The following is a 23,689-nucleotide window of genomic DNA, read 5'->3' as shown; positions in this document are numbered from 1 at the left end:
AGCTGGTTTAGTCAGCTTAGCTAGCAGGCTAGCTGTGTAAACAAGCTGGCTCTTCAGTGCAGGTGAGAACTCATCTAAAAATACTGGCTATTAACTGTTTATCAGTGCTTTTTTTGTCTATGAATAGTTCAATTTAATTTTATATTCTAAGATCCTGCTGTTAGTGTAGTTTTTTTTTCTGTCCTCAGGGACTAACAAGACAAATGTTACAGGTGCTGAGAGGCAATGGCTGAGGGGCTGAGGAAGAGAAGATGTTGCAGGGAGAAAACCGCACTGAACGACATGAGGCAGTTCACTTTTCCAGTACATGTGGGAGGAAAACATGGCAGAACCAGCACTACAGACCGCCAATGTCCCGGAATGATAAAAAATTCTGTAACTTACTGGACAATGTTAATGTTCTAAGATAAAATGCTTTTCTTAATACACACAGCAAATGCATAATTGTGCCTGCTCTGGTTGTCTTGCATTGCTATGCTTGTCACAGTCACATTAGTGAATGTTGACAGCTAAATTTTACACTAGGAGCACATAAATCAGATGGAAATGCATAAACTAAAATGCATATTAGCCAGTTTAGCTGTGTGCAATCCTTTTTTCCTAGGTGCATTTTATACTAAATTACAAACAGTTTTATTCTTTGAATGTTAAAAAAAAGATGCCTTAATGTGGAGAAAGACAGTGAGTGAACTGAAATGATTCTATAGTAACTATAGTAGTCATGATTATCTGCAATACTGGAGCAGACACGACTCTATAAAGCAGCCTATTCTTCATACCTAGTACCCACAATAGTGTCAATGCAAGAAAAACAGCTGCGGCAAAATCAGGATCCATTCTTTTTCACCGAGGTAATCCACCTTTACAGTCGGAGGTGAGTGTAAGCTAACGAGTGACTGCGGGTAAGTAGATATCACATGTACAGTGCTATAAAAGTAATACTGTAAGATGGTTCTGTAGACTGTTCCAAGTGCAATGCCTAAGGTTCCTTTTCAGTTAAAATACTGCCCAATGAGGGAGCAACCTAGACAGGCAGCTGCTTCCATAAAGCAACGCACTAAAGGAAAAATCACAGATTTTAAATGATCATTACATTAATTGAAAGAAAAAAAGGTTTGCAACACATATATGTGAAAAACACTGCCACCTTAAAACCTTAAGCAGCAACAACTGCAGCCAAATGCTTCATGTTACTGGTGATCTTTCACATCACAGTGGAAGAATTCTGGCACACTCTTCTTTGCATAATTGCTGTAATTCAGTCACATTAGAATGCTTTTGAGCATGAACTGCCCATTTAAAGTCCTGCCACAGCAATGGGGTTGAAGTCAGGACTGTGATTGGACCAAAACCTGTACTTGAGTTTCAGATTCATTGAAGATTCAGACTCATTCGAGACATTCCTCTGTAGGATCTACTGGTAGAGAGCAGAATTCACGGTTCTGTCCACTCCAGTAAGTTGCCAAGGCTCTGAAGCAACAAAGCATCCTCATACCATCACACTACCACGACCATGTTTGGCTGCGGGTATGGTGTTCTTAATGTGAAATGCAGTGTTAGTGTTACGCTAGATGTAAAAGGACCCCTGTCTTCCAAGAAGTTCCACTTTCGACTCATCAGCTCAGAACCTTTTTCCAAAAGGCTTTTGGGTCATCAAAGTGTTTACTGGAAAATGTGAGATGAACCTTGGTTCCAGTGAGTCTCTTGATTAGAAGGGGTTTTAGTCATGCACCTCTGCCATTGATACAATTTTGGCCAGTCTCTTTCTAATGGTGGAATCATGAACGCTGACCTTTTCTACAATGAGTGAGACCTGCAGTTAGTTAGTTGTTTGGTGTTTTGTGACTTCCTGGATGAGTCGCCGCTGTGCTGTTGGAGTAATTTCGGTAAGCCAGTCATTTCTGGGAAGATTTGCTGCTGTTCAAAGTGTTCTCCATTTGGAGAAAAAGGCTTTCACTGTGGCTCCATGGAGACCCAGAGCTTTGTAACCCTTTCCAGACTGAGATACTTCAGTAACTTTTTTCTCGTCTGTTCCGTGATTTCAACAACTGAGAGCAGAGCAGAGTAAGTCTGTGTTTTCGTTAACATTAACACATACTGAGACATACTGGACATTAAATGTTGTGGCTCCCAAGCTGGTTTTATTTTTGTTGAAAGGACAAAATGTCTCTTCTTAACATTTGTGTTGTGACTCCTGATCTAACCTGGCTTTAATGCAGAGGGAGCCGGTTGGATTTCTCACTCATCTAGTAGTGTTTGTCATGTGCGCATCACGGAGTGTCCGCACGCTGCACTTACCCACTTCCAAGTTCCGCCCTTTGCGTTCTGTCAACATTACGTTGTAAATTAAATATTTAGAAAATCGATTTTTGACGTTTGTGAATTGATTCAGAATCGTTCACGTCTGCATTGCGATGCATCTAAGAATCGATTTTTTCCCGCACCCCTATTGCTTAGTGTGCTGCATGTTGAGACCTTTTATCCTACTTCACTTTGCTGGTTCTATTCAAACGATTGAGTAACTAAGGTTGTATTAAAAACTGAAGATTGTTACTGTCTTAAATTTAGTTTAAAGATCTGAAACAATTAAGTGTGACAAATATACAAAAATAGAAGGAATCAGGAAATGCTTCCAGACAGGTGGATCTGCATGGAAGAATTAAGCAATTAACATCCTGTCGTGCTCCGAGGCAGGTATGAAAATGCTGAACAGGCCCAGTTGACCTCGATTTTGAATCATAATGGCAGGAGTAAAAGATTTAAGTGACTTTGGAAAAGCCTTCATTATTGGGGCACAGATGGCGAGAGCTTCAGTCACAAAGACTGCTCAACTGCCTAGGGTTTCAACAAAAACAGTCACTAATATAAAGTGACATCTGCATTTATATCTATGGGAAAGACATCAGTAAACAGGGTTGGAAAGTGAAGAGCAACTGTTTTGAGACTGAGAATGTGATCAGACTGTCAGCAAGAACAGTTCATCCATAACAACATAGAGAGATATTATAGTAGGGCTGCAGTGCATAAAGCCCTCTTTATAAAACTGATTGCACATTTGAGAGTCCAGTAGTGAAAAGACCATAGACACTGGTCAGAGATGTGGGGAATAAGTGCTTTGGTCAGATGAGCCTCACTATATTCTCCACAAGCAGGAGAGTCCATGTGTGGTGTACATCAAGAGAACAGTATACAGGCTTGAGGGGGTGCTTTGTCATGCATTGGGAGGTATTTTACTGGCATAGTATGGGTCTACTTGTCCCCTTAGACAGAAGGTTAACTACAAGTCAATACAAAGAAATTGACAGATCATCTTCATTATATGATCGATCACATTTCTATTCTGGTGCTAGTGGTTTCCTCCTGGATGACAATGCCCCATCCAGAGGGTACGCGGGGCCACTAAATGGTTTGGTGAGTATAAAATGATGTAAACCTGATTAAACACTTTTCAAAGATTACGGACTGATATGTTAAACAGCGTTTTTCACCATCATCATCAAAACTCCAACTGAACAAATTTCTTTATGGAAGAAGAGGGTTCCATCCCTTCAGTACAGTTCCAGAGACTTCTACTGTACACTGAAGCTTTTCTAGTGGCATGTGGTCACCCAACACCTTAATAGGACACCTTAGATTGGCTTTTCCATTCATTTGTGACCATTTTTCATGCTTGAAATAATTAATTATTAATTAAACATTGTTCTTCAAAGATATTTTGTTCTTAGATGCTGAAAATAAGCTATTAAGCTTCTTATAATTTAGGCCTCGTGTATGAATAAATAATTGTTATATTAATCACTTATCCAAATGCACAGGCACGTACATATGCATATGATTTCTTAATGACACTCTGCTTCAATGCAAATTGTGTCTCAATTAAAGCACACATTTGTAATGCTTGCAAAAGATCTAGCCAACTTCTCTCAAAGACATGGGCATTGCTCCATGGCTCTATCTTGCAATTGCAGCCTATCTTTTACAAACATTCTCCATCGTTAAGATTTTCAGCTGTGCTTAGTTTATTTCTTTCAAAGAAGGGAAGAATTCTACTCTAACTTTTTGAAAACTGGAAGTGTGGACTTCAATGCACAAAAGTAAGCTGAACGCAAGTCATTTTGTAATGCACTATGTCATTTCATATATAATGCAATACCTACATTTGAATAGTATAGCAAAATAAAAGTAACTCTCAACTGCTAAGGGTCGAACTGGTCATTAGCCATTCTGGACTGAATGAAAACTCGCCTCTTGTCCAAACAATAAAGGTAGGCTCCTGAGAACAGTCATACATCTTCAAAGTCCTTCAGTGCAGTCATGCACTGTGAAAATCGCAATCAAATTCCGTTTGTAACAGTGAGAGTAAATGAGATGGTGAAAACGTAGAACTCAGCTGCTGCGATGCCTTTCTGATAAAAAACCTTTGAGCTATGAAGTGAAACCATATGAAAAAACTAGTTTCTTTTGTATTCTTCCTTTTTCCACTTTTGTTACCCTTTGTGGGTTTTTTTTGCTGCTGTGGCTGGACAATGCTGGAGAACATTGGCACTTTGTAGTCTACTCTGTTGTGGACTGTTATAATGGCTTTGCAAAGTTTATCTTACATAATACTTTCACTCTGAATTCAGTCCCACTCCGCACGGTTCCCAGTGTTTAAGCAGTAGCCAATATCAACAACTATAGTTCAGGCATGTGAACTCTGAATACATCTGGAACCTCTGTAACATCAGTGACACTGCCATTACACAATGCAGCACATCTGATTTGTTCTTTCAATCTAGAATACCAAACAAACTCAATACCATGTGACAAGAAAGATATAGCTTTCCAGAATGTTTTTAACACAAATGAACATTTCCACTGCGATGGACTGGCGGCCTGTCCAGGGTGTACCCTGCCTTCCGCCCAATGACACCTGGGATAGGCTCCAGCACCCCACCGCGACCCAGAAGGATAAGCAGTTTAGATGATGGATGGATGAACATTTCCAAAGCTCTTCTTAAGGAAACGCAGTATTTACAGTTGCCATCAGGTACCTGCTTTAGCTAAGCAATACTTCATTAAATGAAATCAGCTGTGCTGCTGATGGAGTTTAAGAAACCCATGCAAAGACTGCACTGCACTGAGAAGTCAGGAATAAAACCTGTGTTCTGACTGTTATTTAAAGACATCAACAACTTTTGCTATATGTGTGTGTGTTTGTGTCTGTGTTTTTCTGGCATTTACTGCTGAGATAAATAATTTTAAACTATTTTCTTGGCTGTCTTTAAAGGGTATCCTGCCTGTTTTTCAAACTTTTTGCATAATTTAAGGATTGAGATGTAAACCAAGTCATTCAGAGTGGTTCACTGTAGAAAAACCTAGGTCAGATTTCTTTACAGTGGTGGTGATAAGAACCAGGGGTCACAGCATAGCCATTTTATTTGCTATGCGAAATCACCATTCAACCTTGATGACTCATCTGAATTTTAATATGCAATATTGATAATGGTAAAATAATGATAAAACTGAAGAAAAATCTGTTTTCTTTGGGTACTGTTTTGCCTTACAACACCCTGCATGTACCTCTTGACTATGAATGGATAATTATATATATATATCTATATATATATATACATATACACATGGGCTGAGTGGGCTACTTTCCATTTTGGAAAAGCAAATGGAGAATACAGAGTTCCACAAATAAATGTTGAAAACTTTGTTTTATGTGTTCTTGCCTTGAATGTACAGTTCTAGGAAAAATGTTAATTGGTATAGAACATTAACTTTATGTGGAGGTTCTTTAAACTTAAATCTTTAGAAATCTCATTAAAAACGCTACTTTAAACAATCATCCTTTAAAAGATTCTTGGGGAACTAAGAGTGGTTCTTGCATGGAACTGATTCAGAAAAACATTTCATCTTTAGTTTTAAGACATTCTTCACGTCATACATCAGGAAAAGATCTTTGCCCAGCTGCTATCATGTTATTCTATAAACCTGATCTTTAACTTGTATATTATGTTATTATAAAAATAAAGTATAAATAAGTAGGGGTCCCCAAACTACTGTACGTACTCATTAATTAACCAGTATTACTTCCACAGCTTTTTATTCAGCAATTTGTCATCATATCAAATAAATGACTGACAGGCAGTGACACTGCAACCTTGGCTTGATGATTATTTCTGAAAGCACCCCCCACCATCTCAGCCTATTTGCGATCAATTGCGTTTGGCAATTGCACAGTGAATTGGCAGTGTTGGTATTTCTTCCATCATGCCAAACGATAGCTTTCACATTGCCCCCAAGAACTTCAGCTTTTATCTGGCCAAGAATTGCACTCGCATTTCTAGTCGCGGGATGTAATCACAGCAAACGGCTCACATTTCTCAATGCTGGCCACACAAAGAATTTGGCAGAATGGAAAGTTGCTCTTTTTGAAATTATATGTATTGCTCAAATTAGATCCTTCAGCACAGAACTTTATTTACAACATTTCTTCCTCCAATTGATCTTGAACTTTTGAATTACACAGATGTTAATTTTACTAGAACTTCATTCTAGCGCTGTCATTCAGAGGTAGACTTACCCAGACTGATCACAGATGCATTGTTTTTAAGATAATTTGATTTGTTTTTTTGCTGACATTGTATTGTGGCCAATCAAAATCATTATGCTCGCCACATTTTTTCTGAATGTGTGAGATACAGTCCAATCAACTAATCCCAAGCTCTGCCTTATTTTCAAAGACCTCTAATCACTGCTTAGCAACTATTGCTACACACCATTGCCTCAAGCCTTCAATTATTTATCAGCTCCAAGGTACAACTGCAGAGTATGTCATTTTCTACCCATTTCCAAACTCAAAAAAATGTCAGTGGTCTGTGAATTTGGTACAGTGCTCTTTTACTACAAAAGCTAAATGTCAAAATGTCAACGCTTACTTCAATGTAACAAGTCATCAAAAGTGAGCAATAAATGGTCTGTACATTTTTCATGCAGAAAGCTTTATCCTAGGATACTTAACAGTTTATGTTTTTGAGTCTGTAGTGTTGTTTTTCCAAGTCTTTGTACAATTCCATTGTCCAGTTTTAACTCCATTATAGTTGTAATTGAGTAAAAGTTGTGCCTGTTGTAATTGGACTAGTGAAGAGTGCTGTAGTGTTGGTTGTGTTTATGTGAGTCCAGCATTCTGATTAATGTCTTTACAGGCATGCTGCTGTTTTTGTATCAATAGAGCGGAAGCATTGCAATAGGTAGGCTGATGACTGCACTATTGTCAAAAATGGGCTATTTATTGTATTCCGATGATGTCACAATCGCGCTGCCACCATTTTGATAGGCAACATCAAGGTGGTTTAGCAGCGCTAGGATAGTTTGTACTGAGGTAACAAAGCACAAAAACGTTTTCTTGGGGGGGTTTTTTTGAACACTTTTTTTATTTTCTTTTTTAAGCTTATTTACTGATATATTTGAGTGTCATATGGGAGTGCCGTCCCATACTAGCACAATAAAAATGTGGAAAAATAGCACATATACAATTAGAAGTGCACTCATTAGTGTAGTAGGTAAAGTACAGAAGTGTGTGGTTTGGGACGCAGCTTTAGATCAGCAGCTAAGACGTGTTTAAGAGCTGCTTTGCTGTGCTGCCCATTAGCTGTTCATTAAACATTTCCAAGTGAAAGTTTAAGGTATTTGTTGATGCATTTTTTTAGATAAGTTAATGCATTTATTTCAGTAAATGAAGGCATTTATTAAAGTAACCTTGATGTTGGCTTCGTATTCATCAACTTTTGTAATTCATTCTACATTTAAGGCACCTCAGTGTAACTGCAGCACCATTTAAAGTGCTTCAGCTTTATATATGTGTATGTGTTTATTATTTAAGAGCTTTGGTAGCCACTTTTATCAGTTTTTGTAAAATCTCATGGATTGGAATTTTCTGAACTCTGGAGAAATGCAGGCTGTACGTATCTAGTCCACCAATCCAGCCAATCCTCTCCTCCTTTGGTGTCTGAAGACTGCATCTAAAGTGTCCACGTATCTTTTTATGATTTTTGCAGTCATTCTGACCTATTTTACTTTTGGTCTTTAGCCACCTGCAGGGTTGTAGCTGCAGTAACGATGATGAGATGAGCTCTATCAGAGAGAGTCAAAGTTACAGCTTGCCTACCAACATGGCGACGTGGTCTTCTTAATGACGTAAACGAATACTAAGAATAGCCTGATGCTATGACATTGCAGGACACAGTATGTTTGAAAATTGTATCTGCCAAGTTAGCCTACTCACATTTTCACAAGCCTATCCAAAAATGGCTCTCTGTCCATTTGTATAACTAGCGTCACTGTAATGTGTATTTTGAATTTAAAGCTCCAAAAAGATGTGTTTGAGAGATTGTGAAGAACAGATCATTTTGCTTTCTACTCATTCCAAAGCAAAACCCAGTTTACATAACATGGCTAAAAAAGTTGTTGTTCTGCAAGTTTAGTACTTACAATGCTTACAATTCACTACACAAGCTGAAATAGGCAAATGTGAGAATGTCAAAGGAAATGTCTACTTCTGTGCATAAAGTAATCAAAGGTAAGACATAAATGGTCCGTAAAGATTTTTTCATGCCTGCTGTGACAATCTGCTTTAGTCTATGATGCTTGAGGTTTTAGGTTTTAGGTTTGCTGTATCACTATATGACAGAAGTACAGGAACAGATATACCGATGAGTGTACTGCTGTAAGTAATAGGCTGTAGCTTGATGTGCATTTGGAAAATGTAAATACTAATATAATTATTAGTGGCAGCCTTACTTCATTATTGATGTTATACAGCTTTATCAGTCATTTTAGAACCATTTATAGCTCAGTTCATCATTCCTGACACTAAATTGTCTTCTTTGAAGCCTGTGAAGTTGCCCAGGACTAGCATATTGCAGTCACTTCATACCTTTACATGTAAGCAAACTGGTTTTATATTATTGAAAACATTGATTCCAATGTGCTGACTCTCTTTCTTTCTCTCTCTCTCTCTCTCTCACTCTCACACACAGATTTCTATATTTCCCCAAGAGAAACCCACCATGCATTATGTGTTAAAATAACACACACAACAGTCCCGGTACATGGAAGTACATTAAATAAAGCTGTAGTTCATCCTCTTTTTAAAGCTATGTGAGAGAGAATCACTTCTCAAGGCCTTTTTGCGATCAATTCCCCTGATGACCTGACCCCATTGGTGCTTTATGAGCCATCACCAGGGGACACAGAGGCCCCTGGCAACCAATAGGACGTGACGGATTGGTGGGAACACCAAATGAGAGCAGAGTGTTTACCTGCAGCAGAAGCTCCTTCTCCACCACCTCCTCGCTTTTAGTTATCAGCCGCCGCTGAAGAGAGTGAATCTTCTGGATCAACTCGAAGGTGCTGGGGTCACTCGCCTGCAGGAAAACCATTTAGAAAGAGAGAGAGTAAGAGAGAGAATTACAGAGAATGAGAAAGAAGCAGTGAAAGAGAGTGAACGAGACAGAATGAAAGAGAGAGAAAGACAGAGAGAATGAAAGAGAGAGTGAAACTCTGCAACTAAACCTTCAGACTCTAAGACCATTTTCCATAACCTCAATTAACTTTACAGGCAGTCACATCTGATGTGTTTTACTATCATGAGGGAACAGAGAACATGTGCTCAAAAGCTTAGGCCGCACACATGAAAGGACCCTTCTGCTACCATTCATAAGTTTGGAATCATTCATCAATTTGTGTTACTGTACGTATAATAGTAGCTCATTTGTATGTATTTATGCATCATACAAACCTCATTTCCCAAAAGGTGGGACAGTATGTGAAATGCTGTTACAAACAGAACGTTTTTTGTAATAAAAACACATTTTTGTAAAAATAAGCTCAGTCCAAATTAGATGCCTCAAACACATTTTTAGTCAGGAGTATATTTACCAGAGTGGTACTTAATCGTTTCGTGACTAAAGACACCAATTGATACAGTTTTGAAAGTGGAATTTCTTGCCATTCTACCACAATACAAGTCTTCAGCTGTGCAACTGTACAGACCTTTGCTGTTATATTTTAAGCTTCACAATGCACCACATGTTTTTAATGTGAGACAGGTCTGGACTGCAGGTAGGCCAGTCTTGCACCTGCACTCTCTGATTACACATCCATGCTGATGTAATACATGCAGAATATGGCTTGGTGCTGTCATGTTGAAGTAAACAGGGCCCTGAAATTTTGAATGCTGCACATGTTGCTCCAAAATATATCTTTCAGTGATAATGGTGCCTTTACAGATGTGCAACTTACCCATGCTATGGGCAATAATATAACCCAGTACATTGACAGCCTCTGGCTTTTGAACTTTATACTGTTTAGAATCTGGATGGTGTTTACTTCTTTAGCACAGATAACATGACATCTATTATTTCTATAAACAATTTGAAAAGCAGACTCAGACCGCAATACACATTTCTACTGTACATCAATCAATTTTAGAGGAGTTTGAGCCCAGAGAAGTTGGCAGCATTTCTGGACATTGTGGAGATAAGGCATATGTTGTGCATAATACAGTCTTAATTTGCATTTGTGGATTCAGGGATGAACAGTGTTTGACCGAGCCCATATGTTGATATCCATTAAAGAAGCATGCCTGTTTTTAGTGCAGTGCCATCTAAGTGATTGAAGGTAACAGACATTCAGTTTGGTATTTTGGCTTTGCCCTATATGTACAGAGATTTTTCTGGATTTTATTAATCTTTTGATTTCAGTGTGCACTGTTGATGGTGAAACACCTAAAATCCTTAAAAGTGCTCATTGAGGAACATTTCTGGGGATGGATTTCTTGAAAAAGTGGCAAACCATGACTCATCCTCCCTTCCTAAGCCTTTCCTGGATGCTCCGTTTATACCCAAGCATGACAGCATGACCTGTTAAAGATGTTTTCACAATGATCCTAGCCTTAAATGGCCCACTGTCCCAACTTTTTGGAATGTGTTACAGGCATCAAAAACAATGCTGATAAGGTAAAACATTGCTTTATGTTTTTATTAGCATTTCCCACAGTGTCACAAGTTAAGATTCTTGAAAAGACACCAAAAGTTATTATTTTTTTTATTAACTGAACAACACAATATATGGAAAAGAGTAGGAACTAATCTTGCTAACCAGTAGAATAATGGAATACTTGGTCTGTAATTAGCTAGTTAGCTAGCATTAAGATGACACTTGACAGTTTTCTCTATTCTTGTCAAAAATATATAAAAAGATACTAAATTGGAGAATAATTGAATAAGTCACAGGATTTTAATTATTTTCAACTGCTTTGTGTAACTGTGAAAGAAATTGTTTCACACAACCTGCCTCATGCAACTAGTTGCATAAAAGTTTTACTATGTAAAGCCATCTTTAGAATCACGTTATAGATACATATTTTTTTGCAAAAACGCAAAAATAATTCCACAAAGTAGTGCATTTACACACCTCTAGTCTTCTCCAGCGATGAACATTCATGGGATTCTCTAGCTCCTCCTCCAAAGCTCGGCATCTTGTCCGCTCTTTAAGCAGTTCCCTCTGCATGTGGTAAACCTCTCGTCTGCACGTGAAAAACAACATCATGTTAGCAAAAACATGTGCCTACTGATCACAACTGATTAATCCATGAACTTGCAAATCACACTTGGACATGTAGTAATAAGTGACTTATCTATGCTCCAATCACAAAAGCTTTCCTCTGTGGCATCTTCAGTTTACATTCGCTACAGGACTTAGAGTTTCCAGTTTGAAATGACAGACTGCTGTAAAACTAGGTTGGAAATGACAACAGATTTACCATCATGCCTCCCAGACAAGTCCCCCATATACAACCAGCTTGGTAACAGACAGGTATTATTTCTTCTAGGCCATTAGGGGGCAACCATAGATTTCATGAGTCATCCTATATAAACAGAAGAAGTACACTAGGAAGTGTAGGGAACGGCTTTTTCAAGCATGTCTTCTTTTCGTGTGTTTGGTCATCAGTGTTGACGTCTGTTCAGTTTCCGTCCAAGTGCTATCTCCACCAATGTGAACACAGTTCTTTCCTGCCATGCTGTATTTATAGCAAACTAGCCATCTGCACCTCTCTGGTGGAAATGTAATTGTATGCACCATGCAGAAGAAAACTATGTAACGTTGGTTGTGTTTCTGACCCGTTCTCCAAGCGAATGAATCTGCTGATTGTGAGCATGTTGAAAGACTATTCAAAGACAACTCAGTCAAAATTTGGTGAAGGATGTATCTTTTGAGGATGTAAGGGAATAATCTGCTACTGTCGTCATATCTTTATCAGCCCTGCTAGAAAAACCAGTATAGACCAGCATGGGTGATGACCAGGAACCAGCATATGTTGCGTTTTGGATGTTGGTATGTTGGTCAACCAGCGTGACCATGTTGGGTGACTAGCTAAACCAGCACTAGACGTGCATAAACCAGCAAGGATTTCATGTTGGTCTGTGCTGTTTTACTCACAAGGGAGCATAATGTTCATTTTCCATTTGAGACCTGAACATCAAGCTGGGCATGTGACGTTAGTACGTAAAAGCTTATGACGTGGTCTAAAAAAATCCCAAAAAATCTGGCCCAACACCTCTGACTTTTAAATTACACAATTTAATGTGTTTTGTCTCTTCTGATTAATGCTATTTCAATTTTAACAAAAATGTCTTACATCGTGCATCCAAAATATAAGAATTCTGACAAATACTTAGCACTCACAACAGTAGCTACCAAAGACCACTTTTGTGGGTGGAGCATGGAGAGGTCAATTTAATGCCTTTCTGGCATTTGGCTAATTTGGTTATAGCGCTCTGGAATGACCTAATGGCCTATAACGTCTCTCCAACATATTTGCAATTACAAGTTACCACATGAGGTGTTAGAGGGAGACAGGGAGATAGACCACATCTGAATGGATCTGATAGCAGTTCAAGCCTCAAAACAGCATTCAAGCTAACCTTTATCTCTCTGCAGCGCTCACACTAAACCAGTACACACACACACACACACACACAAACACACACTCACGCCTGTGCCAGTTAATGCAAATGCAGCAGCAGTCGGCGGACGCCTTTGACCCACTACAGTGGTAATTCACTCTGCAAATAAACAACTTGAAAGCTCCATCTGCCAACTTATTAGCAGTGGCGGCTTGGTGATGGCCGCGAAAGCATAAAGCTGCTTTTCAACATCAAGAAAATGCCTCTCGAAACACAAAAGGAGAAATAAATTCGCTATAGCGTGGAAAAAAAAGGTCTATTTAGTTTTGAGGAGAGATATGAGAAGGCGGTATGGAGCAGGTTTGACGGAAAGCGGGGGAATCAGAGGATGGGGAGAGAGAGAGAGAGAGAGAGAGAGAGAAGGAGAGTACATTTGGTAAATAAGCTTGTTCATAACGCTAGCTAGCAATGGCAGGCACTTTAGGTGCTACTTCCCTCTCTAACTCATATCTCCCTCGCTCGCCCTCCATTTAGCATCCTCAAGCGAAGTCATGGATCACAGTCTGCGGCACCAATTCTGTCAAAGCAATTCCATCCGGCACCTCCCTGCCGATATTATCGAAGCATGTAAATACCTCGAGTCTACCTCCCTCAAGACGTATAGACAGTGTCAGGGAGCCATATGCTAACCAATTGAGTGGCAAAGTGTAAACGTATTATCCCCCATTTAAGCGGTATGCACCAGGAGTTTGCACCGTAACTCAAGGAGAGATAGATGATGATAATGCATAGCTCATTACCTGAATGCATCTCAGCTTGAATTTATGGGGGAGTTTGCAGTTAGCATGCTAAATCGATCAGCGGAGTCATTTCCAATGGGGAAAAAAAATGCTATTAGCAAAGCCTTTAAACCGGTGTCATTTGTCTAGAAGGGCTTTTTCCTGAAAACTCTGTTGCGCTTGCACATTTGAACAGAATAGTTTGACCAAAAAGTGCAAAGCAAGCAAACAGCGCTAGCTGCAACTAATTCGCATTAAGCAAGTGACAGCATGCTAATTGATAATGATTAGCTGTCATTGCTAGCCATGTTAGAATTCTGTCTGAAATACTCCTTTAGGATCAGTCATAAGGCAGCTGTATTAGATGTTAATTGAGTAAAATGTTATAGAACCCAGACTGCTTTGTTGGTCATGGTATAACAGCCATAACTGTAAGAATGTCACACCACGGGGGGAGGGGGTCTGGAGAGACCCAAGCCATCTCATTTAGCAGCCAGACCTCCTCAGATTTCTCCAATTTCTCCAAACAATTCTCCAATGCTAATGAAAACTATTACAAAATGTAAGGCCGTCATGGGCAAACGTTCTGAGGTTTTGCATCCTTGTGCTTTTTTTCCACTGATAAAACCTATTTTTGCCGCCATGGTGAAGTTCATATGCCTGCAAACCACCATCCGTCTAGCAAAAAGATAGTTAAAGGTCATATAAAGTTGCTTTTTTAACATGTAAACACAGCATTAGCTTCCTCCACTGTTGCCCGTGATAGTCAGAACAGGCTGAGCTGTGCTAGTTCCTGTAGGCTAATTACTTGACTAGCGAGTATAAATAGTTGACTGTGGTAGAGAAAACAAAGTTCAGTGCTTTGAAAAATTCACAGTCTTCAACCATTTGCTCTAAACAACATTTGCACCTGGTTAATTAGCCTTTACTTGCTGTGGTATATGAGGCAGAAGTTGGCTTCTAATTAGAGAACCTCTTTCATCTTAAAAGGTGCAGCATTTACATTCTGCCTCTGCACATTTAAGGTGGAACGGACAATTAAAATAAGAAGCTGTCGAAGAAGAAGCCAAATTCCGCTTCGTCCGTGCCATGCTGCTATAGAAACTAATGTTAGCCACTTAAATATTAGGCAAGGGATCATGTTTTGTTTTCAATATTCAAAAATGTTTCTCTTTGATTATTTCATTGAGGTGGGTAATTTTCTACTGGCTTACTTACAGTGAAGTTAGCTAGTTTGTGGTTGTCAACCCCACCATAGCAATGTTTTGGGGCTGCCCCCACCAACCTGTAATCAGCTCCCTTAAAATGTAATTCGGCTACGCCACTGTGTCACACAGTACTGTTTGAATCTAAAAGCATGTTGAGGGATGTTGATGCTGAACTCAAGGTTTACAGCAAGAGGTGTTTTCTTGCACAACTCTTGCAACATACCCACACACCACAACCTTGGAAAGGGTCTTCCAAAGAAGAGATTACCTCCAGGCCCTTTTCACTGATCATTCCTCACCTATAGCTTCCCTTTAAATCTTTCACACAGTTGCTGCAATTTCCTCTGTTTTGGAGCTCCCACAGTTGAACGATGCATGATTTTTCTTCAATAATGTCGATGGAATATATTTTGATTAAATTGTGTATGACTTGCAAAACCGAAAGTGAATTGGATTTTCATCTTTGAAGGTGAATAAGCAAGTCAATGTTTAAAAACATGTTTTTTTGTGTTTAAGTGCTATTTTCTATTTCATTCTGGCAGTGTTTTGATGTCAACAACACTGCAGTTGCGCTGGCCATTTTATCTCTTCATAGCCACCTTAGCGGAGAGGTGTGAATTGTTTTCACAGCAGGAGGTTCCCAGTCGTCCCCTTTCATCCCCTTCTTACTCACTAGCAGCTCAACATAGAGTCACCCTTCACACACAAGCCCCTTTGCACTTTAACCCAGGATTTTAACAGTAATTAAATGGAAAGGGGTTACATGTGACCTCAAGCCAGAGTCAAAATCCCAGTAAAATTAACACAGCAATTTACCTGCACAACACCTAATACAACCACAGGAAATTACTGGGAGGGTTCATATGCAAACACAAGCCGATACATTACCGGGGAACATCTAAGGACATCTAGATTGCAGCTGAAAAATATTTGCTGAAATGATGATTTTTTTAATAGTGTTTTTTTTTTTCACTTTTGCAAGTGAAAACATAATGGGGCTGTATTTTATTCATGATTCTAGATATAAGTGGAAAAAATCTACCATGCAGACTGTGCAAAACTGATGCAGCATGGCCAGAAAAGCAGAACCTTTGTATTTTTACAGATTACAAAAAAAAAAAAAAATCATGGGAGTAAATTTTGGTACATGATTCAAAAATGAAGGTGCTGCTTGCTATTCTGAGAAAGTCACTTGCTGTTTAGCAGGATTTTCATAACATATGTCAACATCTGCATCCCAGGAAAATATGGTGTAAGGCCTACATTTGTGAATGATGCAATATCCAAACATTACTGGTAAAAGTATCCAGACAGTGTCCAGTGTTCGAGTATGGAAGGCGAGAGAGACAAAAGTGTCCTACATACTTACAATGGTTCGTTAAGTGTTCTTTGGAAAAGATAATGGGCCTCATTCACCAACATCTTCCTAAATTTTTTCTTAACTGTGTTCTTCAGAAATATCCTATGAAAAAGTCTACGTCAGATTCATGACATTTATAAACCACAGAATTATGTGCACCTTTGTGCTCTTAAGTGTGCTTAGATTCTGTTTTTACCTAAGAATAAATCCCAAACAAGAAAACACTGGTGTCAGAATCTTTGTGAAAGCTGAAAGCTAAGTGGGTTTTAAGAAGACATATCTTCTTAAGAATGGTAGGTGAATGAGGCGCACTGGTTCTGTTTAGAACCATGAGCCCTATATAGAACCATTTCATGCTCGAATTGTTATTTGCATGGTGAAATGGTTCTTCAGATTGATGGACATTGATGTTGTATACACTGTTAGAAACAAAGGTTCTGTGCAGGTACATTTTTCTTTCATCAGGGTACAAACAGTGTAAATGTTCCCTCAAAGGTACAACAGTAGATTTAAGGTCCAATCGTCTACCTTAAATTAGCTTTTCTTGAGTGAAAAGTATGTATTTGTACCTTTTCATAACCTAATTTAAAAAAAGAACAGTAAAATAAAGCCTGGAGACGAGTCGGGGTGTGTGGAGTCAATACAACTTAGAAAATATCATTTCAGTGGATTATGGTACAGTTATGTTCCCTGACTAAAGGTACTGAGATGTACCCTTGAGAGGACCAGCCCAGTGATAAGAGGGGCACTGCCCCAGTGACAGTTTCGTACCTTTTTTTCTGAGACTGTATGGTTCTTTATTGCACCAAAAAGGGTTCTGCTATTGTTATGATGTCAAACTTGTAACAACAGAAGAACCGGTTTTTGATGTTATATTATATTGACCACAATAGTTCAAAATATTCGAGTCGAGTTCCATTCTGCAAGTGGAATGGCCACTAGGGGAGCTGTAGAAAGAGGCTACTGAAAGATTAGTTGTGCTAGCACAATTCAGTCCAGACCAAAACACGCTATAAGAAAAATCAAGACACCTAGAATTACAGCAACAAATGAAATATCTTCTAATGATCTTCTGTAGCACAAGGAACATTATTTATCCTGTTTCTCCCTTTCTGAATGTTGATTATTTTACATGCTCTTATCGAGTGCTTGTCTCTTATTCCACTGGCTAACACAGTGGTGATAATTTCAAGCATTTCTAAAAGGCTTTCTTTTTAGTAAATATGCCTTATTATACGCCCGAAAGCTGTGAAAGCACAGCCACTTGTATACATTTGAATAGCTGTATGGCAGCGCTCTTCTCTTCAACAGGTTGTGAAAATGTGACTGGCACACAAGGGGGCTGCCGTCTCTTTTGTTCTTGCTCTGCTGGCTATGGGTTTAATTTATGTGTTTTAATTGTGATTTTGGCAAAGTGCTTATTTTTCAGCTGTCAGCGTTGCAGCAACGCAGCCGAATTCAGATGAATACATCACTGTCCGCTAACAGAAAACAAGTCATCCATCTTTTCATGTCAACATTATTATTCCTCTGGCTATGATAAATAAATCAGGGTGGGGTGGGAGTTAGAAGAGGCTGGCAGGGGGGAGTGTAGGGGGTGTTTTCCTTACATATATTTGAGATATTCCAGTTTTCATTTTCGATTTCCTCCGCTTTCTATCTGCCATTCCGTTTCTTTAGGGAAGTATCTGCCTTGAAATGCAGAGAGACAGATAGAAAGGGCCAGAGTGAAGCATGGTAGGATTGATTCATTGAAGATGGCAGGGTTGATATCGCCACCTTATACTTCAATCAAACACCTTTACAAAGTGCAAGACGTACGCCGGCACACACACCAATACACACATATACACACATCTGTGCATACACATGCACACAATCAATAAATGTAGCATGGAATTTGAGGCAGACGAACGAATGCATCTGCTTATGTGTCTCTGTGTGCGCGCGTGTTTGTTTCATGCAGTTTCAGGTAAAAAAAACAAACAAACAAACAAAAAACCTGGCAAAACCTACAATATCAGGACCAACAACACACAGTTTATAATTGAAACAACAAAAACATTTATTTATAGGAGTATATAGGATATTGTATATAGGATACAGGAGACATAAATAAAAGACAAAAATAAAGGACCAAGAGGGGGAAAAAAACAGGAATTAAGTACAAGTTATTAATTTTTCAGGAGAGATTTTTGAGGAGATTCGACATAAGATAATCCACTTGCCCCTGCGATGGACTGGCGACCTGTCCAGGGTGTATCCTGCCTTCCGCCCAATGACAGCTGGGATAGGCTCCAGCACCCCACCGCGACCCAGAAGGATAAGCGGTTTAGATGATGTATGTATGTATGTATATGTATAATCCTCTTGCATAAGTAAGAGGATAGTCTAAGAAAAATAAGTTAAAAAGCAGGACTTTCAAAAATTGGAGTTAAAAAAACTATTAAAGGACACAGAGAAAATGGGACTGGACATAGCAGACCATTAAAACGGTCATCATCAGATCTCTGAGAGAGAGGAGTAAATCAAGCTCCACTCTTACTTCAGATCAGAAACAAATCACAGGTGTTTCTGTCCATCCTTCCACTGTGAGAAGACAACTCAACAATATGAGTCTGAAAGGATGTGCAGCTGTCAATAAGCTGTTACTGAGAAAAGGAGAAGCTGCTGGTGTTCTCAGAACAATTAACTGTTCTTAAGTGTCATCTCTGACGTATGACTACTGTAGGTATTTACATATATGGGATATATGATCACATACAGGTACTTGCATACATACATACATCTATCTCATTGCTGTTGGAACAAAACATTGTAGCTCCAAAATGGTACGAAAGAAAGGGGAAAAAAAGGGAAAAAATTCTCCTTAAAGCCCACTTATGCATTTTTCATGAAGATTCTAACATTCACCAATGTCAGTGATGACCTATATGTAGCATTTATATAAATATCTCCTGTTTGTTTACCTGTCTGTACACATTTTGACCTCTATATGACTATGACTATAACTACAGGTATTGGAAGGTATTCTTATGACCCCAGGTCATGTCCTGACATTGTATAAAAACAAGCACATGTGCATGAGTGTGTGTGTTTCAACACAAAAAAATTTGAAACTGTTCCAGATCTCATCTGCTTTCGGCATATTGTAGAAACATCAATTTCTCGATTTCTTCGAAAGCCAGTAGGAGAGCAGGACTGCTGCATTACGCCACTTAGCAGACTCTCTTACCCAGGGCAACTCACAGTTAAGTGCATGTAAAAGCAATTCAAAACAGTCGAAACTGAGCACCAGAGGTGCCTCTTGTCTGTTTGGAAAAGACATTTTCAGAAGACCCCTGCTCATTTTTCTTCACTTAACTAGCACCAGAGATTCACATTCAGAGTTTGCGAAGCAAAGATTCATGTGAGTCAGTGGCATGAAAGCCAGGATGCTCTCATTTGAGCAAGAGGTGCCCAGAGGCAAAAAAATGAACCCTTATAAGTTGAATTATTACAAACCCAATTCCAAAAAGGTTGGGCTAGTAGATGTAGTCAGACAGCAGAATACAAATAAAAACAGACCAGTGATTTGCAATTCTTTTTTTGACCTATATTCAAATGAAAACAAATAATGTAATGTTTCAGCTAATTAAGTTGATTGTGTAAATACCTATTCTAAATTTTATGTCTGCAACATGTTCTAAAAAAATGAAACACGGGCATATTTATCACTGTTTTACATCACTTTTCCACTTAACAATGTTCAGCAATTGTTTGAGAACTGATGACACCAATCCTGTAGTTGTGAAATTGGATCTTTTTCCCCTTCTTACTTGATATAACACTTGAGCTGCTCAACAGCCCAAGTGTCCACTTTTGTATATTGCCCTTCCTAATGCAGCACACATCTTTAATGGGGGACTAGGTCTAGACTGCAGGCAGGCCAATGTAGCACCTGTACTCTCTTACTACAAAGCCATGCTGATCTAAAATGCATAATGTGGCTCGGTATTGTCTTGATGAAACAAGCAGGGATGTTGCTGAACAAGGCGTCGTCTAGATGGCACCATATCACAGCTGTCAGAGGAAAACCTTTTTGAAACCATTTGAAAATGTCTGTTGCTCTTTATATTGTGTGTAAATTTCATGAAGTATGGACAAAAAGAAACGGCCCAAAATGACTTGGAAAAAAGTCTGGTTCCATTGACTTACATTAAAAGTAAAGTAGGTTTTTTCCTTCTCCTGTATAGTTGTCATTTTGGAGCCATGAGGTTTTCTTCCGACAGCGGCGATATGTTGATACAAAATGCACCCCTCAGCATCAATGGTCCCTTCACAGATGTGTAAGTTACTCATGCCACTGGCACTAACACACCTTCATACCATGACAGATGCTGGCTTTTGAACTTTAGGCTGGTAACAATCAGGATGGTCCTTTTTGTCTTTGGCCCGGGGAACACAATGTCCATTATTTCCAAAAACAATTTGAAAGGTGGACTTGTCAGACTACAGCACACATTCCCACTTCAGTCCACTTCAGATGAGCTTTAGCCCAGAGAAGTCAGCGGTGTTTCAGTTTGCTGTTGACATAAGGCTTCCGCTTTGCATAATAGAGTCTTAACGTGTAGATATAGCAACAAACTGTGTTTACTAATAAGCGGTTTCCAAAGTATTCACGAGCCAATGTGGCTACACTCATCACAGAAGTTTTTAATGCAGTGCCACCTGAGGGATTGAAGGTCACAGGCATTTGATATATTTGTCAGTCTTGCCTTTTACACACACAGATTTCTCCGGATTCCCTGAATGTTTTGATGATATTCTGCACCGTAGAGGGCGAAATAACTAAAATCCTTGCAAATGCTTGTGGAAGGACTGTTGATGATTTTTTTGTGCAAGCCTCAACCCATGTTTGCTCATAAGGGACTCGACCTTTACTGGACACTCCTTTTATACCCAAGCATAATTGCGTCACCTGTTAAAAAGGTTTTTTGCAACATTTCACAACGTTCCTAGTTCCTAGTCGCTCCTGTCCTGGCTTTTTTGGAATGTGCTGCAGACATCAGTTTCAAAATGAGCATATGTTTAAAATAGTAATGAAATTCAAAAGGTAAAACATTAAATATCTTTACTTTATACTGTTTTCATTTAAATAAAGGTCAAAGTAAATTTACAAAACACAACTTTTTGGAAATGGGTTTGTACTTTTGTTCTTCAGTAGAATTCAAATGTAATTTTGTGAATACATGTTGAATTACATAGTGAGTTGAATAATTGACTGCTTACCTGACTTAATTGACTTTGAATTACATTTCGAACCTGCGCTTTTGACCTTTTCTGTTTGTTTTGATATCAAGAAGTGACAAAAACAGGGCAATGTAAAGGTTGTTCTTTCTTTCCACAATACAAGACTGCATGCAATACAACAACTTTTAATCAAATTCAAATCATAACAATTCATCCCCTTAGAATTATAAGGTTCTTCTGACATTTTTGTCATTTTTTTTTAGTTGTATGCATTTTTGCCTCTCTTTATCTCGAAAACAAAAAAGGTTCTATCTTCAAAGTCAAACTCTAACTTAGTTCTGTAAGTTTCTATCTGCCAGCCAATCTGCACTTTGAATACACACAAAAGGACCAATCAGGTTCTGCTTCTTTGTCATGTCGCCGCACTGCTCAGTGACTGCAGGAAATGTTTATAAAACTCTGTTCAAACTCTGTTCATGCTTCAAAATATGAAACATGAAAACATGTTGCTGAAACACTTCTGTCTTATTGCAGTTCTTTAAAAAGTCTCACTGTCTAAAGTGTTATAAATATTAAGCCTTAAAGGAAATTAAATAGGAAACATTTGGATTGATGGGGTCTTATCATTCATTTCATTCATTCATCCATCTTTTTGTTTTCTTCTTTCTCCCAAAATAAGACGTCTTGGTGGATTAGAGTCACATTTCTGATATAAAACAAAACCTCATACTGCCTTTAGACTGACCTGCTACACTTACTTGCTGTGACAGTTTATTGCAGTAGCTGGTTGCTGTCTGACCTAAAGGAAGCTTAAACTAATGGTTCTAAAACATTTAGCACTGGCCTTTATATTTAATCTTTCAATCAATGCTTTTTTGAATAAGAAAAAGATGATTTGTCCTAAAACAAGAAATAAATGTCATGAACAGAAATAAATAAATAAATGCCATGTCAAATAATGCATTAAATCTAACTTTATGATGCATGAGGACACTGTTAGAATACTAATTTTATGTTTTAAAACAAATTACGAGCAAACTGTTTGTGTTCCTTGAAAATCATTGCTTCTTTTCATGTTTTGCAAAGGAGAACCTTATAACTCTAAGCAGAAGGTGAGTTCTTAGAATTAGACGGTTCTATCTGCAGTTGACCTGTTCCAAAAAACACTCATTTACAAATTTGATAGGAAATCTCTGAAGCTCAATATCTTAAAACTGGTCAGGACACAGATAGAACCTTTTAATTCCAAGGGGACGAAATATCTCCTCTTCTTACAAACACAAATGTGGCATTGATAAGTTTCAGCATTTCTCTGCTTCTTTCAGTGAACTATGAGAATTAACATCCAATTACAGCATGCTTTTCTTGCGACTTCTAAAAAAAATGTAAAAATAAATACAGAATTTACAGAAGAACCTAGTAATCCCACGCTGAAGGGGCCTTTTTGCCCACAAACACTTCAGAAAATGCTCTGAATGCAACTACCAAAAGAACAACACTTAGTCACTACAAATGGAACTGTCCACTTTCAGATTTAAACATTAGTGGCAGACTTAAAGTCGCCACTAATGTGTTGCTATGGGCAACTGGTGGCAGAAAGAGTAAAGCCTTTGGTGTTGTGCCTGGTTATTATGGTTTGTTGTGTGGCAGCTGTGCTTTGAATAAGCTGAAGAGGACTGACAGCACGTGCTGGAACGCTGATCAGAAGTGCACAATAATAGCCAAACAAGTACAAACACACACAGACTGAGACACGGTGACAAAGTTTCCTTATTTTCAAGGTATCCGTAGATCAGGTTTATTGCGTACGTGTTTTCTGCCAGTAACAATGCAATCCTAAAGGAGACTCTTTGCAAAAGGAGCCATTGCCTTGAGGAGTCTGTGCCTGGTACATGAAGTCATTACACAAAATTATATACTGATGCTTAGCAACTGTTTTTGATGTGATTGAAGAGAATTATATCGTCTGTTAATGTAAAGGTGACTGGATAATCCACTGAAGCGTCTGAAATAACTTTTCCACACATGCGACACACATCTACATGCTTAATTGGACTTTTTTCGAGGGACTTACCAGCCAAGCTAACTAAAGGTACATTCATGAGCTAACGACAGGCTTGTTAAGGAGCATATAGAGGCCTATTTGAGCTCCAC

General features: G+C 38.7%; 1 protein-coding gene across 1 annotated transcript in view; it reads right to left on the bottom strand.

Moving 5' to 3' along the window:
* cfap58 (cilia and flagella associated protein 58) overlaps positions 1 to 23,689 on the bottom strand; it is a 219,745-nt gene that overhangs the window by 63,590 nt on the left and 132,466 nt on the right. Inside the window, exons 14-15 of the mRNA XM_036563477.1 lie at positions 11,464 to 11,575; positions 9,309 to 9,413 (exon numbers count right to left, since the gene is read on the bottom strand). Of these exons, the coding sequence (XP_036419370.1) occupies positions 9,309 to 9,413; positions 11,464 to 11,575 (217 nt within the window). The remainder of the gene's footprint in view (positions 1 to 9,308; positions 9,414 to 11,463; positions 11,576 to 23,689) is intronic.

This window comes from Colossoma macropomum, unplaced genomic scaffold (genome assembly GCF_904425465.1).
Source record: "Colossoma macropomum unplaced genomic scaffold, Colossoma_macropomum, whole genome shotgun sequence".
Lineage (NCBI taxonomy): Eukaryota > Metazoa > Chordata > Actinopteri > Characiformes > Serrasalmidae > Colossoma > Colossoma macropomum.
Note: the sequence above shows the minus strand (reverse complement) of the source record. Positions and strands in the feature narration are given on the sequence as shown.